At 42.9% G+C, this 18,221-nt stretch overlaps 1 protein-coding gene across 1 annotated transcript in view; it reads left to right on the forward strand.

Moving 5' to 3' along the window:
• Positions 1-15,877, forward strand: part of USP13 (ubiquitin specific peptidase 13) — a 55,609-nt gene extending 39,732 nt beyond the window's left edge. Inside the window, exons 12-21 of the mRNA XM_064458055.1 lie at positions 254-407; positions 2,126-2,300; positions 4,342-4,430; positions 4,810-4,932; positions 6,711-6,737; positions 7,479-7,622; positions 8,619-8,785; positions 9,304-9,466; positions 11,097-11,181; positions 11,827-15,877. Of these exons, the coding sequence (XP_064314125.1) occupies positions 254-407; positions 2,126-2,300; positions 4,342-4,430; positions 4,810-4,932; positions 6,711-6,737; positions 7,479-7,622; positions 8,619-8,785; positions 9,304-9,466; positions 11,097-11,181; positions 11,827-11,920 (1,221 nt within the window). The 3' untranslated portion in view covers positions 11,921-15,877. The remainder of the gene's footprint in view (positions 1-253; positions 408-2,125; positions 2,301-4,341; positions 4,431-4,809; positions 4,933-6,710; positions 6,738-7,478; positions 7,623-8,618; positions 8,786-9,303; positions 9,467-11,096; positions 11,182-11,826) is intronic.
• Positions 15,878-18,221: the final 2,344 nt, after the last annotated feature.

An 18,221-nucleotide genomic window follows, 5' to 3' on the forward strand; every position in this document is an offset into this window, starting at 1 on the left:
TCAGGTTTGTTAGGTACATACTCTCAAGTTACTATGTGTAGGAAGATACTGCTGCATATGCAGACATCGTGGACTTCGGTGGGATTCTCTGTGGGTGCAAGAGTTCTGCATGCAATAAAATGCAAGTTGAGCTGTCGGACATGGGTGCAAGATTGGTGTCTTTGTGCTTGCCATAAAACAACCAGCAGCCTTTGGGTTCTCCGGTCGTTTTCATGATGGTCACCTAAATAATTAGATCTAATATTCCTTTCAGAGGAACCCGGTAGGTTCAGAAAACCCTAGTGATGTTTTCCGGTTCCTGGTGGAAGAGCGCACACAATGCTGCCAGTCCAGAAAGGTCCGCTACACAGAGAGGGTGGACTACATCATGCAGTTACCGGTTGCCATGGAGGCAGCGACAAACAAAGGTAAAGAAACTGGTCCATTTTACTGACCGACCTTCTGGTGACTCCCTCAGCCATGAGGGAATGAAGGTCTCAACCCCATGTGGTCTCTTTGTATGGACAGAAAGGTTCAAGGCCATGTGGTGAATCAAACCAACGAACCGAGCAGGAGAAAGTTACTTGGCTTAGTTTTATTTAAGAGGAGATTTTTAAACACACCTGTTTGTGGCTTTACCATCCCTGTTTATATGTTTTGGGAGGAAGGATTTTACCTGGTTACTCTTGGCAAGTTTTTAGGCAGATTTCTTCTCAGACTGTGGGACCACCATTAAGCGTCACCACTCAGCAATATATCACCAAGAATGGTAGCAGTTTGTGTGATAAAGATGTCAGAGATTTGTGATTTAAAACGTAAACCTGCATTTGACCCAGGGATGTGCCACACCACTTGCAGTACAATTTATTTACCCTTGGTTTTCACACGTGACTGTGCCCAGAGATCCCCATTACGGTTAGTTTTCCTTTGTCCTGGACAGTCTAAAAAAGGAACGGAACATACTAGTTAATGAATATCTTGTAAAACCAAACACACACTCACAAAAAACCCCAACCCCAAACCCACAACAACAAACCCACAACCAAAAAACTAAATTGGCTTTGTGTTCATTAGCAGCAGATTATCAGATCTAACGTGATAATAGAGAATAGGGGTATAAGATAGTTTGTCATCTGTAAAGCCAAAACACACAATTTGGATCTCCTGGGCTTTAGGAGAGGAGGGAAGAAGTGGTGGATATTGACTTACTATACAGGAGTAATTTTTTTCATGCCTGTGAACTGCCTGAGAAAGCATACTTGTTTTTAAAGGAGAAAATGGCTGAGGGGGCTTAGAAGACTTGGAAGCAGGAGGGAGGTACTGACAAATCTTGCTTGCCCCTGCAGTCAGTGGTGAAGAGTGTTGCAGGTCAAAATAATAAGTGTATGCCTGAGGTGGAGGTAAAAGGGACATCACAGGAACGCTAGAAGGGGGGTGTGCCTCTGGTTTCCTACTCAAAATTTAAAGCATTTTAAAGCCAGAAGGAACTATTCTGATTATTTGATCAGATCCTTTGAAATAGCACAAGACAGAGAATTCCACCTTCTGCTCTTCACCTTACCCACGACTTGAACTGGACAATATCTTTTTAAAAGACTATTTTGACTTGAAAATTAGTTTTGGAGAACTTTGCATTCTTTGTTCATCAGTTTCAACAATGATTCTATTTGTTATGAAAGAGCATGTTATTTCCAGGTAATGGCTTGGGACGAATGTTAGTTTATGAATTTACCATATGGCGCTGCTCAGCTGGCCAGTGTCAGGCCACTTTCTAGATCATACATAATCCTGTCCTGTCTAGAAAGTCAGATGACACAGATAGACAGCAGTAATTTTCCAAGTCAGATTGAGCTGATAAAGTGGGTAGTTGGTGGAGGATTCTGGCTGTCATGGCAAAGTTTTAACTGCCTGTTGCCCAGTATTTCCAGTTCTGTGGTTTCACCATAAACAGAAACCTTCAAAGAGAGATGTGTTTGTAGCTCCTGACCCCAACACAGACAAGATTTGATGTCTAGTTAGAGCCATGCAGAAGTTTTCTTGATCAGTAGGGTTTTGCATTTCTAAAACTTGCAAAAATAAGACCGGTGGGGGACATCATAACGATGACAATGTTCATTTAGCTTTTAGTGTCATGTATATTTCTCAGATGAATTAATTGCCTATGAATTGAAGAGGCGAGAAGCAGAAGCTGCGAGGAGACCTCCTCCAGAGCTCGTCCGTGCCAAGATCCCATTTAGCGCATGTCTGCAGGCCTTTTCTGAACCTAACAACGTAGAGGATTTCTGGAGCAGTGCCCTTCAAGCAAAATCTGCAGGAGTTAAGTAAGTGTGTGTCTGGCTGCCTATAAAAAACCTGTATGGTAGTGCTCTGTGCTTACCTTGCCATCTGGCCATGGTGTAGAGAGAGCCAGACAAAGGCATAGTGGGCTTTGGTGTTGTATTAGTGTTGGGGCTCATAAACGTGAAGTGCATTTCACACCTGACGAGGTTTGTAATGACCAGTTGGGCAGGAAAGAAATTGTTCTCAACTGTCAAACTCCCAAAAGGTGGTGTGGTCTGGGTGTTAAGAGCTTAAACTTTAAATGCCTGTAAGTTAAGTGTCTGCCCACATTTTAATATTGGATCCAATGTATCAGCTAGTGATAGAGTTCTGTGTTGTATTATGTGGTAGGAGAAATAGTGTGGATCTCTGTGCTCAGTCTCTTGGTGTGCTCATTTGACCAAAAATGCTGAAGGGCATTTTTGTGTGGCAACAAAAAAGACTGAAGCAAACGAAGGTCGTGTTTCTCATGAGAAGCTTCTTTAGATGGATGGAAATTTTTGCATTTATGAGGTGCTACGGTGAAAACTTTGTTTTTATTATGTTTTGTGTTATTTATTGATTGGTTTGGATCCCATCACATTCGGATGCTACAGTGTTCAGTTGCATCTGTTAAGTTTGCTGTTGCTTACGTGGGGCCATGGTACAAGATGGCATATAAAAGAATGAACCCATCTTGTGTGTTTATAATCAGGTAGATAAAAGAACCAAGAACATCTTGGGCTTAAAAAGTCTTAAAAAGAAATAGGACAGCAAGTAGAGATCAGTGCAATTTTCAGGGGCAGTATTTCTTGCTGAGAACAAGAGTTAGACTCTTATCCAGTTCCATTTTTATGTCAGCAGCAAGGAGTAGTTGAAAACTGGGCTCCACAACTGCTTTGCTGTGGCTAGGTACCTTCTATTTTTAGATCACTTTAGATCACTCATTGCTGTCTCAGCATACAGTTTCACCGAATTTGTACTGAAAATTGGGAGACAAGTGCACATGGAAAAATGCAGCAGAATTCCAAAGGTTTTTTATATTAATTGTGAAGATTTTAGAAGAAGATTCTAGTCCTTAAATAGATCCAGGGTTAATTTGTAATTTAGCTGTTCTTCATCCCCATGGTCTTTAAAAGCATTGAAAGATTAAGACTAATTTGCTGTCTAAAATTCAAAAGTTTCATGCTGCAGATGATAAAGTTACTAAAATTGCAAGGTGCTAACAAGAATTTAGAAAGTAGTTGTTTAAAGTATGGTAGGAAGGCCTTATATTTATGATGCATTTAATGTATTTTACCCAGAGTTAGGTGAATTAGAAGAAAGGATGGTACGTGTGAATGGAAGACAAGGAGAAGGGTGCAGGAGATTAAATGGGGGAAAAATGGGACCGTAGAGATGGAGAATGGTGGTACATATAATGTCTCAGTGTGCTCAAGATTAAACTTTTTCTTTTCACTAAGTGGGCAAATATCAGGGATCCCCTTAAACTCAAGAGTCATCCTCTCTTTTGATAAATATCATAGTAGCTCAATAAGAATACCATGTAGGGTTTTTTTTATATAGCACTTTCATGTGGAAAACTACAACCGACAGCTCTTTTATCTTATCCTCATGGACAATGCTACCCTCACTAGAAAGGGAGTAAAACAAATATGCAGATTTAATTGTTACTCCACTCTGTCCAAGCTGTGTTTTAAGCCCATGCCCTGGCGTTCTGGCCAATATGTTATTAAAAATTTATTTCCTGACATTCAACTTCAGAACAATGTGACTAAGCAAGTTTAATATTACTTGTAGTTGTTTTCTGTAATCTTCCTACAAGCTGAATTGTCTGCAAGGGTTTGGGCTGACAATCAGGGTATGAATGCATAGGAAGCTACTGCCATACTTCTCCACTGCACTTGAAAACATTTTTGTGAAATCTGTGTTTATAAAATCTGTCACTATTCATCTCACTCAGGACTAAAGTAACTCATCTCAGTGCACATGAGGCACTGAAATCTGCGCTGCTTGTGATTTTGTTGCCTTGTTTCATTGAATGGTATTTCTTGGGCTTCCCAGGACTTCTCGCTTTGCTTCGTTTCCTGAGTACTTAGTGGTGCAGATAAAGAAATTCACCTTTGGCCTTGATTGGATACCCAAAAAGCTTGGTATGTGCCTTTTATATTTACCTTCTTCTCATTCTATCCAAGATAATCTGTAAGGTGTACACGCTTTGGCCTATAATGAGGTCCTGGCTTGAGTCTCAAGTTTATACTGTGAAGGTTATAGTAGAATCTTCTTTTATTTTATGACAAATTAAACCAGTCCATCAGGTATGTGGAGTTAAAATAACAGTTTCATGTAGTCTGACCTCCTAATTAAATTGTGCTTTAGTGTTCTGAATTTCTCAATTAGCTGTTTTCAGGAGGAGAATCCTGGCTGTGTTTGTAGCTTGAGTACCAGAGTCCCCTCTCTGAAGGGGTAGGTCACACCAGGAGATCATTTTGCTGGATTCATAAGCTTAACCTGTTTCTCTGCTTTTTCCAGATGTTTCTATAGACATGCCAGATTTCCTAGATATCAGCCACCTCCGGGCCAGGGGTCTCCAGCCAGGAGAAGAGGAACTTCCAGACATTGCTCCTCCCATTATCATTCCCGATGACCCAAAAGGTATTTATGGACTACTTCTCTCCTGATTCTTTCCCATATTCTTCTTTCCCCCTAGCACACACTGATTCTCCTTAATCTTCACCTTTTGGAACCCTGAACAAAAAAGCAGCTCTGTGCCTCTGTGATTGAAGACTGTTAAAACACGCCACAGCCTTTTTTTCCTCCCTACTAGACAACCCTACTCCTTCTAGCTTTTCCGCTTTGATGTTTTTAGGATTTATGATTGATGGTGTCGCTCTGGACTCTCTCCAAATAATTCATATTTTTATGAAATTGCTGTGCCCAAAGATAAACATCATGTTTTGTGACATAGATTATTTCACTCGCTTTACCAGCTATAGCCTCGTATTCACCGTGCTGCGAGGTGGTTGCCTCTTTTGCAGTAGTATAGTGGTGCTCAGTGGAGCAGCTTGTGCTGCATTACGGTCTCTTCGTCTTCACCAGCAGAATTGCTCCATGTCTTCCATTTGCATGGATGATAATACTTACTTAAGGATGAAGCCCTTGTGCACATCCTTATTGAACATTGATTGGTATCTAGGACTTAAGTGGATAGAGAAGCGTGCGAAGACCTCTACATCTAAGGAAATCAGCTACGTGCAGAGACCACCTTCTGTCCATTCATTGACCTTCAGTGCATGTTCACAACTCCCTTTCAGTAAAGTCACTGTGCACTTCCCAGGGCCTGGTGCAAAGGGCTTGGTCTCAGACCCCTACACTGAGTCTCATTATAGGTGTCAGAAGTGGAGTGGAGCATTAATCCACTCATTTCTTATATTTGCATAAGAGGTGTTACTAAGCTGCTGTTACCTTTTGAGCACTTCTGTACTAACTCTTGCCTAAAACCCAGTGATAAGGCAGCCTGGGTGACTGTAGCTAAATCAGTCTCTTGGTTCTTGTGTACTCCCGTGTGTAGTGTATGGTCCATTCTGGTCAGAAATAATTTTAAAATCTGTCAGTTACTAGGATTATTTGCTGCAGGATCTTAGTGTCACAGTTCTGAGCAGATGGTCTTCTGTTCAGTCGCAGGGTTTACTTGGATAACTTGTTCCACCTCGAACCAAGGTGTTTCAACAAACACGCTGTGTCTGCAGAATTGATTCATTCACAGTACAACAATACTTAATACACAAGGGACTACAATTTAAGAAAAAAGCTTTCCAGGCATAAATTAAGATTAAAAATGTTACTAATTTTTAAATTACAAGAATTGTTATGTTGCAGTAGGCCCTAGCAGCTCTGCATGCATGCATAGTCCCCTTCCCTGGGTGTATGTGGTCTGTATAGTCCATTAAAAAAGGCTCTGTCTCAAGGACCTGATGTGTGTCAGGGCAAAGGCTAGGACTAAATTCAGTTCTCTACACGTGTTAATTTTGTCCCTTATCTGTAGGTTCCTTACCAAGGCCTATTCTTTTTTTTTATCCTCTTGCTCAGCTGACTGACCTAGTTTTAGTGTAAGTGCATGGGTGATGATACCTTACTTATAACAAAATAGATTCTTGCTTACATTGGTTTAGGTCAGCCATCGGCTGTACTTCCCACTGGTTTATAGTACCAGTGACACACTGCTCTGAGTTGAGTTAGGGAAATTGCTGGGCAGAAACATTCCTGGCCTAATTCATGGCAAAAACATCAGGGATGTAGGAATGAACATGCCTTGCCTGTATGAGGTCAATGCTTTTATGACTTTAAAACCATGGAATTGTTTTTTCCCATATGAATCTACTTAGCCTGCCTTTAAATCCTTTTCACTGTTTTTTTTTTTTCTTAATTTTCAGATCGTATGACGAACCATTTCATGGAGTGTACGTATCTCATTTTTCTGAAACTGATATTTCAGCTGCTTTTAAAAAACTGTCATTCTTTTCTTAGCCTCTCTGTCCTCATAGAGGTGCATGGAATATTGCCCTGCATGCTTCTACCTAACCACTGGTTTTTGTACTTGTTCAGCATTTACTCGTATGTGTGCAGGACTCTTAAGGAGTCTGTGGTAACATCAGCGTAGCTAGCATATGAGCTGCCTCTCGCTCTGCGCTCATCAGTAGGATCTTGCCGTTGCGGGGTCACAGCTGCTTGGTCCTGGCTCCCTCTGGGCTCTGATCTCTGCTGAAGCTGTTGGGCCCTGTTGTTCAGAGATGAGGTTCCGCTGCAGACTGCTAGATCCAGCAGCTGTTGTTTCTCTCACCTACAAGATCCTGCCTTTAAGAGAGGCGATTGCTTTTGCCTGCCGTCTCTAAGCTCAGCACCTAACTTCTTCACCCCTTGAACTGCAGCGATTAATTTCTTTAATAAGTAAAGTCCTGTAGGAATTCATCACGGTTTAAGGATCTGTGTAGATTACTGAGACAAGAGGTTACCAGTAAGCCCACAACAAATGCTGTAATGCATTGTACAAGGCTGTTTTCTAATGGGTGGGGGTTTACTGCGGTACTAAAACAAATCCAAGAGATATCTATTGTAATATGTGGCACCATGAATAACAACAAGAAATACTGTACAATGGATGAGCCTAGACTTTTTGTATTTTAGAAGGTCCTTTCTTGTAGCTCTAGATATTGATGAGTCTTCAGTTATGCAACTGGCAGAGATGGGTTTTCCTTTGGAAGCGTGTCGGAAAGCTGTGTACTATACAGGCAACCTGGGTGCTGAAGTCGCTTTCAACTGGATCATTGTGCACATGGAAGAACCAGGTCAGTGATTGGAAGGAGTAAGTTAAGCTCAGCTCCTGCTTGTGTATTTTGGCAGTCAGTAGATATTTTATAATGTGTGACAGAGAAACAATGGCCCCCTTCCCCACCCCAGGAAACCTGGAGGTGTGAGTGAATTTTCCTAAGATGCTCCTGGGATAGGCAGATCTTGACTGTTATGTGGCGTCCTCTGCCTAGAAGACAACAAACCTAAGTTACACCAGAAGTACACTCTCCTGTCCTCACTGATGGTGTGGGCCAGCTCTCTGTTTTCTACCCTTTGGCTAGGTCTGTGCTGCTAAGGGGGAAGCTGACTTGTGATCAAGTGTAAGTACAAAGAATCCTGTAGTCTGGATGCTTTTCTTCCATATCAGCCTTCTCTAGCTCAGGCTAGAGCATTCATGCCGTCGTAGAACTTGGGCTATCTACTGATGAACAGGGCTGCTAGATGTTCTCCTCTTCCTGTGTTTCATCCGTGCAAAGTTTGGACCCATGATTCAGCACCGAGTATACCTGAGCACTCCCTTGCCAGGAAACTCCAGATTTGGTTGAGTTCACACTTCACTGTGGGCTTTTGTATTGCTCGTGTAAATGGGGAATGAGTTTCACTTGGGCTTAGCTGACATATTTCAGCTGTGAAATCGGTTCATTTTACATCTATACATGTATCAGCTGGGTTGTCTACTATTCTGGCATCATCATTGCTACCATACCAATCTTCGCTACTTTCCTGCAGTTGTTTCACTTCCGTGATGTGCCAAGTTGTTCCAGCCTGCTCAGTATGAGTTTCCCCACCTAGATATTTTGTAACATGCATGTTCATCTTGTTGTTTTTAAGGCTTTCTTGCACATCAAAGTCCCAACTGGGCCAGTGAAATGAACTTATGCTGATTTCAGGACTGCTTCTGAGGTCCTGTTTGTTTGTTTGCTTGTGTTTGTTGTTGACTTCCCAGTTCAGTGGGGCAGAAGAAGGAACTGATGAATGTTTGTTTATTCCAGACTTCGCTGAGCCGTTGGTCATACCTGCATTTGGAGAGGTTGCTTCCAGCGGAGCAGCTGCGTTTGGAGCTGTTGGGCTAGATAACCAACCTCCTGAAGAGATCGTTGCAATTATCATTTCTATGGGCTTCCAAAGGAATCTAGCAATTCAAGCGCTGAAGGCAACAGTGAGTTCCATGAGTTACCGGTAGCACTTGGGGTTCATTTGATATTATGTGCTTTGTACACGTGCATGCTCAGATGCCTTTGAAACGTGTATAAAAATCCAGTTAGCGGGTGATGCACATAGAACCGTCCTGGCAGAGTGTGGGATGCCTGACTTGTCTGGGCTAGAGCGGGGAAGGTGGTTTGTGTGTTTCACTCGAATGTTAAAATGTGGAGTAAAGTGACGAAAACTTCGCTTCTTTTACCATCTGTTGAGAAACAAGCTGGATGCCTAAAGACTAGGCATCTTCAAGATAAGAACCCGGGGGTCCTGGGGATTAATTGCAGGAGGATTTCTTTTCCATCTGTCAAGCTTCTGCAGAGTGCTTGTTGAATACAGTTCTCCGTGGAGGTAGAGTATGTATCTTGAAAGTTCTAAGTGCTGTCAGACATGATCCTTGCTCTGTTCAAAGACCAATGAGTGGTAGCATGATGCTAGGGAATGTATTATAAGCTGCTCTTTTGCTCGTTTGTCTCGCAGAACAATAATTTGGAGCGTGCGCTGGAATGGATCTTCAGCCACCCTGAACTCGAGGAAGAAATCGAGCCTGCTTTGGACATGACGCATATGGAGAACAATGCTAATGCCAATATCCTTGCAGAGACAGGGTCGGAGGGACCCAGGATCAAAGATGGGTCTGGAAGTAAGTTCTCCGTCAGCTTAGAGCTGGCTATCATTTTGTTGTGTCACACCTATGCCATTCGTAGAGCTCCTTTCTGTCTCGAAAGTAGTTATCATGGTGTTTTGGACATGACCCAGACAATTTACTTCCAGTCTTGCTTCTGGGGCTGAGTCCAGCTGCCAAGTTCTGTGGGCTGTATTTGCTGAGAAAACTCTTTCCCTGGACTCACTGAATACCCTGAGTCCAAGTTTCTTGGTGCCACAGCATACAAGTCTCTCCTGGCCTAGCTTTACCTTTTGTTTTGTTGCTATAAGATTAAAAGACAAAGAAAAGCTAGAATGTTTAAATCTTCAGAGGCTGAGCATCCTAAAGGTGATGCTGCTGTTACAGACCACCTGAGTTTCTGTCCTCCTGTGGTCTGATGGGACATCTGATAATCCCTTCAACTGAGTTCCTTACTCTAAATACGGCAGGTATGGTCGGTATCCTGCATGTACTGCTGTGCTATTTTCTTTTGGTTTTTTCCCTTGGGATCCGCAGTCATACTACTGCTAAATGAACCACAAGATGGGGCTAACGTACAGCAAAGTTGTGAAGTCGGCAGAGAACCTGTTTTAAGTGTAAAAGCACTAGAGTACAAAAGCTCAGTGGTGGTTACAACATAAGGATATCCCATAACGTTTTTTGAAGGGTCTTTCGTGACCAATTCTAATAACTGGAGTACGTTCTAAACTTGTGCCTCTGCCCTGGTCTGTAGTGGTCTTATGAAAAAAAAAATTAACAGCTAATTTCATTTCTGTTTCCGTGGTTGCTGTTATTATGTAAGAACATTCATTTCTTTGTTTCTAACATTATAACAACCAATCTTAAGTCTCTTGGAGACATGGGAAACATTAATTACAGTCAGGTTGAAAAAAAGATTTGGAGTAATTATTTTTTGTGGTACTTAGCCTTTATAGACTGAGACCATTTACTGAGTGCCTGAAATCCTGATAACCAACATGATACTGTAAAATGGCTCCAGAAAGCCCTCTCCACCAAAATCCAGGGCCCTGTCCTTATGCAATGTCCTGAAAGAAGGTACCCTTTTACTTTTGGTGGTAATTTGGGTGAATGGCATGAATGGGTGGGGAGCAAGAACCAATGCTGAGCTCTCTGGAGACTCTAAGTACAAATATTGTCCTCGTATTAAAGGAAGAGGTTTCTTTCCTGTCCTTTCTCTTATGGGCTGCTGAAATTTAAACTTCTGTTTTTTGTTCAATGTATAGGGGATCTGTGGTCACACTTACAGACGTAGCCTATTTGTGTGCAGAACGAACTCCGTACCTGGCACTTTCTGTGGTGCTCTCTGTGAATGGGGAATGAATCTGCTGTTTTCCCTTTGCTGGTGGGGGCTGTGATCGCAGCCCTGCTGTGTGCGCACAGATCTACATGGGTTTGATTTGGATTGGTTTGATGTCTGACGGTGAATCTGACCGCTAGTGAAAGTGCGAATACGCTGCAGTCTTAACAGACTCTGCATCCCCAAACACAGTTTCGGAGTTAGGAGTGCTTAGCTGCTTCTCCAGTATTAGAAAGAAAGTTTCCCCTGGAGTCATGCTGCAGTGTTAGCAATAAAAGACTTACGGTCCCATTTGTATTCCTTGAACAGGATACGAGCTGTTTGGGTTCATCAGCCACATGGGAACATCCACAATGAGTGGCCACTATGTTTGTCATCTCAAAAAGGAAGGAAGGTGAGTGGAACTGGGAGAGACACACAAGGAGGAGCAAATGTTTTCTTTGAAGCGTGTGTCTGTACAGAGCAGGGTGTGCATTCTTGGCAGACAAAACACGCCTGTCATTACCACGTTTACATCTCCCACCAAAGAAATCAAGGTTGTAGCAGACTGTGGATGTGATGAGTCAGTTGTGATTCTGCTGAGGTCTATGCTGAAACACGCCATTGGCTCTCCTGTTCCAAATCTCTGTTCATTTTGGGGCATCAGTTCTGTATCTGGCTTTATTTATCTGAGCTCCCCCCAGCTTCCTTTCATTCCCCATCAATAGAAACCCATCAAATTATGGGCTGATAGTAGCACTGCTAGTGCTGCGGTGCGGCTCTTGGCTCCGATTTTGATATGCTCCTATTATATGGCGCTGGGAACCCCTGATTTCCCTTCATTTGAACTGTAAATATGCATTCCTCTGCAGGTCCCTCTTCCTTTTCAGTTCCTGACTCTGCCAGTAAACTTGCTTTAGCTGTTTCTCTGATCTTTTGTTCTTGGTGCAATGCCTAATTTTAGATTTTAGGCTCTTTGAAGTTTGGGTCTGAGAAGCCCCTGATAAACTTGCGATGGTTTTATACACATGGAATGTAATCTGTCTTGTTTTCATTTCAGATGGGTGATCTACAATGACCTTAGAGTCTGTGCCTCAGAACGACCTCCCAAAGACCTGGGCTACATTTATTTTTACCACAGGATACCAAGTTAGGCCTCAAATCTGTTACCTGGCCTTAAGAAGCCATAAGCCTTTTTAACCTGCCCAAAAAAGTGTACAATAAAAAAGAAAATCTAAACCCAGCAAAAGACCCCTAACCCTTGGACTGCCAAAAGCGAAGGAAAACATGGGATATTTATAGTTTATTTAAAAACAGTCATTTGATGCCGCCTTAAGTGTTAGAGGGAAAATTTCTATTAGGTGATGTATAATACTTTGTTTTAAATTTATAAACCTTAAGACCGTGCAGATTACTGGTGGAGTTTGCAGCTGGAAAAATATGGAAAAAGCAAAAGTTTCAGAGTTGAACAAAAATAGCCCAGCTCAGCCCAGCTCCTGCCTGTTCTGTCCATGCGTCTGTTGAAGACAACGAAGAAATATTTGCATCTTTGGTAACTGGGAGGCAGTGTTCTCAACCAGAGTCCCGACCACGTGGAGAAATCACATCGCATATGAAGCTGGAGAGAGGGGGCGTGTGAGTGTTCCTCAAAGCTGAATGTCTTATTTGAGCGATTATTTTCAGTACAGTGAAAAAAGTCAACTGAAGTTATATCTGTTGGAATTCAGTTTAATAGTATCTTGGTTTGCCTTTTTGATGCATAAACCTAAGAAACCAATGGAGATGCTTGCAGCCTCCTGTCAGTGCCCTGTGCGTTTTCTGCCAAAGAGAAATAGTAGATTTTATTTTTGCAGAATAGGTTTCTTCATCTTCTCTTGAATGTTTGTTTTGCAGGTTCTGCCAAAAGATTCAGGATTACAGATGGCTACAAAAAGCAGACTTTCTGACTATAAAATGAAATGCGTACCCTCAGGACAGGCTACACTTTTTTTTTTTTTTCCTTATGAAGGAGGTAAAGAGTTTAATGTCCCATTATATTTATTTGAGGGAAATTTGCAGCTAGACCACTCGCATTCCAGCTGAAATCAACTCCCTGACAATCACAGTGCAATTCTGCTTTCTGCCAAAGATTGCTTAAATATTTAATTCCATCAGCGAGTGGGGGAAATCGCTTTGTAAAATTGCTGATTTATTGATTTGCCCCTCTATCCTCCCTCCCTTAAAAAGAAAAAAAAAACAACCCAAAAGCCAAAAAACCCCAAACAAACAAAAACCCCAAAACACCCAACAACAACAACAAAACAAAAAAAAAAACCACCATGAAATGATGTTTCAGCTTTCTTAAAGCTTGCAAACACACCGATAATCTGATCTCTTCAACAGACACCTTTTAAAAGGGTTTTTATATCTCTGGAAGGGCTGAAGGGGTGGGTAGGTAGGGGTTGCCCTTCCCTGTCTTTTTTAGAGGGGGGTTATTTCAGTTTGTGTCACGGGCAAGAACATATATGTGGGTTTTTAAACTGTATTTGAAAACACTAATTCTAGAAAAAATACAAAAGCCTCAAAGGTTCCCAGTGTTGGCCACTGCTTAGAGACTGTTGCTGGAGGTGCCTCACATCATCTTACTGAGCCCTCAGAGTAAATTGGAACGGCCTCAAAAGAAAAATTCCTCCTTACAGAGTGCAAGAGAGGCAGGGAGGTGTAATTACATTTTCTCCGCAGTCAGTGCCTGCAAGTTTAATAGCAAAATTCAGGCAAATACACACTACAGAAGAGAACCCAAATTAAAAATCTCATTATGAGTAGGGCATTTTATTTTTTCCAGCGTTTGGGGAAAAATAGTTCTCCCTGGTCACGCAGCCTCATGCAGAGCCAAAAAACACTGTTGGTTTTTTTTTTTAATCAGTTTTTGATCTTAAAAGATTATGAGAGAAATTCTAGTGCAATAATTCTGTAGGGTGTAAAAGGTGCCTAATTGCTGGGAAAGCTTGCTGCACTTAGTGCTCTTATTGACACAAAAGAACAGCATCCCAGCACATTAGTAAGCGGCTCCTGTGGGATTCGGCTGCCTTGTAATTATTGAGCCACCAGTTCTGGACAACATAAAAGCTGCCAGTAATTTTTATCCTTCTTCCAGGCTTATTTATGTATTTCACCAGAAAATGCCAGATTTGAAAACGGGATCAGCAAATTCTGCAGTGATACATTTATTTAAAGTGAAGGAACAAAACTTCCGTGTATCTGTGTTTGTGCTTTTTCATTCTGGCAGTAGAAAAAGGACAAAAGGCCCCTCTCTCTCTTTTTTCCCCCTTTCTTTCTTAGTTTTTTTGAACACCCGGTCATATTCCAAGGAAGTTCAGCACAACAGCTTCCCTCTTGCCTCATGAACCTAAAGGGCTATTTATAAACTAACAAGATCTGGTGGCCGCTACCTTTTTATTTAGAGACCTCAGGTAAATAAAAAATGGGAGTTGTTCCCATGTTATTGAACTGGAAGCATGGCTGGTCTCGCAGGACTGAGGGTGGAGCTCGGACTCTTGCAAACCGTTTGTCCGGTACATCCTAAAACGGAACGGCTGTGGGGGCGATCGCTGCCGGTCCATGGGGGGCACACGCAGACGGCTGGCAGGGGATGAACTGGAAATGGTAGCTGAAAGGGAGGAGCCGTTTGCTGGCCCTGCTAGGTGAACTCTAGAGCTCGGCTCCCGGAGGTGTTCGCATTTCGTCACTCCTGTGTCGTGCCTGCCTACCTACCAAGCGGGTCAGAAGTGCAGGGGGCAGTTTAGGGGAGAGACTTACGCATCTTCTAAAACTTAGCACTTGAAAAATATGCTAAAGTTCTTCAGCTGCTTGAGAAATTATGATGTCCCAAAGTAGTGGCTTCTCTCCTTTTTCAAATGGCCAGTTAAATCATCTCACTTTTGCGATGGGATGTGTGTGAAGAACATCATGAATCTGGAGGAGCAGGATGCAAACTCCTGACTCTTCAGCCTATCGTGGGGGAGAGGAGTTTGGGGGGTTTTGTTTGCTTGTTTTTTAAGCCGAACAGCCTATACCGAACTGGTGACCGATTTATCAGGCTTTGCCTGCTAAAATTTGTATGCACGTGTTTGTGCTGGGCCAGGCCTCGGTGCACAGCCGGGGCAGCGGCTGGTGGGGAGCCTCCATGTGTCGGGGGACGGTAAGAGCTGTTGGGGGGTAGGTGTGCTGAGAGCTTCTTGACAAAACCAGATGGATGAAGAAAAATCACTGTGAGCTGTTTGAGACAATCTAACCTGAGAATTATGGCAAGCCAGGACTTGGCAGCAAATAATACTCTTGTTTCTTGGACTGATTTTTACTGTTTCATATGATAGGTTTAGGTTAGGAGAGTGGAAGGAAGGCAAACTCAACCACTTTTCCTTGTTTTCCTTTTCCCCTCTCATTCCTAGCAGCATGCTGGATCCAGTAGGCCCCTCATTCTGAGACACAATCTCCAGTCTCCAAAACACATGTAGACGCAAACTCCTGCTGAATCTTCCTAGCTAAAACATAATTAGGGCAAAAATTGAATTTCATCAAAGTTATGGTTTAAAAAGAAGCCTAGGTGTTTCTGGACTACTATCACTTGTAATTCTGCTGAGTTCAGTGGCATTACTTCTGACTTATCTTGGTGTAACTGAAACCAGAATCGGTCCATTTGCTTTGACTCAGGCAGCCTCCGCTGGGCCGTAGCGCACGTTCTCAATGTGGATGCAACCGGCGCTCGTTAGATTGTTTTAGAAGAATCTCCAACTCATTCCTTTTATTCTCCATCCTGGCAGAGGCCATTTTTATCTTCTTTGCTGTTTTCATGCATTGAAAGACTATGCAAAATATGTAACTGGACATAACTTTTTATTCTTTTCCCACTGCCCTTCCTACCCTAATGGCTGAGATCAGTTTCTGATTTCTGTTCACCCGTCGGTGGTTTTACTGTTGTACCTGGAAGTGTCTGTACTGGTTTACTTTGCACCATTCGGAGTTGTTTGTTTGAAGCACTGTTAACATTTTGGAGAGTAGTTGTCTGAGATGAGAAAGGTTGTGAATGACATTGTTGCAACTGTTTTAAATTAAAAAGAAATATTCTCACATCTTGTGACTGTGTGGATTCTTCCTTTTTTCTTTCCTGTCTGAACTGAAGAGGAATAGACCGTGTGTTGATGCTCCCTCTTTTCTTACTCTTTGTGGTCATGTTTGGTGTTTTACTTAGAAAAAAAACTGCATGGGCAACGAAGAGGTTTTTGAGACTCTTGATTTCTTGTGACTTGTGGCACTTCTATGGATGGGGAAGAAAATCCCCAAGCCCTGAGAGGATATAAAACATGGCAAAAATAGAAAATAAGTTTTGAATGAAGATTCTTTTTTTGTTTTTAACTTTTAAGCCAGTTGATGTTCTTTGAACACAAGAGTTCGCGATGTTCATGTGAAAGAGTGCTGTCATTTCACCCCCAAATTCCTGCTGTTCGATCATAGTTTTATCTTGGTCTGTAACTCCTTATACTTTTAGAAAGTTGACCTACTGTTCGGTAAGGGAGAAGTCTTTTTTCCTCATGTGTGAGGGCTTTGCATAGCGGTGTGACCACTGGGACTCTTTGGTAGATGCAAGGAAGAGAAGGCTGAGGGATGGCAACCCTCCCATCTTTTTATAGGATCATGGACGAGGAGCCGGAGGAGAGGTAAGAGGTTAACGCACCGGGCTATAAGTGGAATTTCCTGACGTGCGAGTAGAGGCCATGTGAAGTGCTGAATGATAAGAAAGGTAAAGATGGTTCAGCTCCTGAAGTCCAGATGTAACGATCTGTTTTGGTTTCTTTTCTGTCACAGATGCCCTTTGTGACCACGGCAAGTGACGCCGCACTGTTCACACCAGTTGTAGCAACTCAAGAGGTGGCAGAATGTGGCTCCTGGTGCCAGCTAAAGGGCCCTGTTCAGACTTCACGCGAGAATTTCCTGTACAGGACTTGTGCTTGCTGACTTTGGCAGACTGTGGAAGGCAGTGTTAGATAACTAATGAATTTCCACCACCCCTGGTCTCTGTTCCCCCCCACTAAAAGGGAAGTAACGCCTCTCTGTCCCTCGGGTCTGCCACAAGGATAACGCGAATAAGGGAGGCGCTGACAGTTGTGGTGACAGGCGAATGCCATAAAAATACTGAAGACAGATAGTGCATGGCTGGCAGCTGGTGTGGAGTAGGGGATTATATTTTCAGACTTCCTTACCAGTATCCCTCCCAGTGATTTCTTTGAGCAGTTTCATACGTAGGATGTGGCACTAATGCTTTTCTCCCAGCCTCTCTCTCTGGCTTCAGGACGGCAGCGCTGTGTGCCTGGTCCCTGTCCGCCGAGAGCACCTAACTCCTGGGCGTTCCTGCCGCTGCTTTATTGGTACATTTGAGCAGCAAGAACTAAACTACCCTTAACCTCTCCTGGCAAATCATGCCGGCGTCAGGAGCGCGCACGCCTTGCATCCGAAGGGTTAGTGGGTTTTTAGCGTCCGTTCCCTTTTCTTTAGCAGAAGGTTCTGGTTAAAGCCACAGGCGGCCAGTTGGCCCGTCTCTCAGGGCTTTCCCTCTACGGGCAAACTGTGGCTGTATCTTCTGGGTTTTTTTCCTGGAGCGACCCCCATGCCCACCGCGTCAGCCTTCAGGCCCGTGCCAGCGCTGCCCTGCTTTGTCAGCAGCCCGCGGGAGCTGTAGCAGTCACAGGCCCCTTGCTGGCCGTCCCCGTTCCTGTCCACCGCGGGCCACGGGAATTTTATGTCCCTCTCATGTCTCTGCTTATGTCAGTGTCCCATGGCAAAAGGATAAAGATGATTTCATTTCCACTCTGTCGGCTCTGCCACCTCATCCCGTGAAAGCCAAAACTGGAAAAAACCACCAGTCAACTCCCGCTGTGGTTTGTGGGAAGTTGCTTGAACAACAATTTGTTCAAGCAAAATCGTTCAACTTGTTCAAAAAATCACTGAAGGTTGGCTGTGTTTGGTTTTTTCAGAAAGATTGTGTTCTAATATTATTACTTCTGTTTTGATTTTGAGGTGTGCAGTTGCGCGATCCTCAAGAAAAATTCCGATCGACTTATTTTTCGCTTTTTCTTCACACGGAGCGCATGCGCAAAGTCCTTCGGGCCAGACCTCAGCTAGTGTAAATTCCATTGTAAGTATAATTGATCAACATGTTGAAATACAAATAAATTATAGCAATAACTACCCCAGAGTAACGATGAATTCATGAAAAATGTGTGGTAATGAAAAAAGCCTCTTCTGGGCTTAATTTTTAAGCAGAAAAGCATGCTCACATTGTAAACAATAGGATAGAAGACTTTGTTAAAAAAAATCCTTTATTTCGCTTTGAGAAATAGGTCCCTGCCCTCAGTTCAAGTAAGTATAGACGAGACCATTTTCAAATCAAAAAGAGATTTTGAAATATTTGAAGCCACA

This window comes from Phalacrocorax carbo, chromosome 7, assembly GCF_963921805.1.
Source record: "Phalacrocorax carbo chromosome 7, bPhaCar2.1, whole genome shotgun sequence".
NCBI lineage: Eukaryota > Metazoa > Chordata > Aves > Suliformes > Phalacrocoracidae > Phalacrocorax > Phalacrocorax carbo.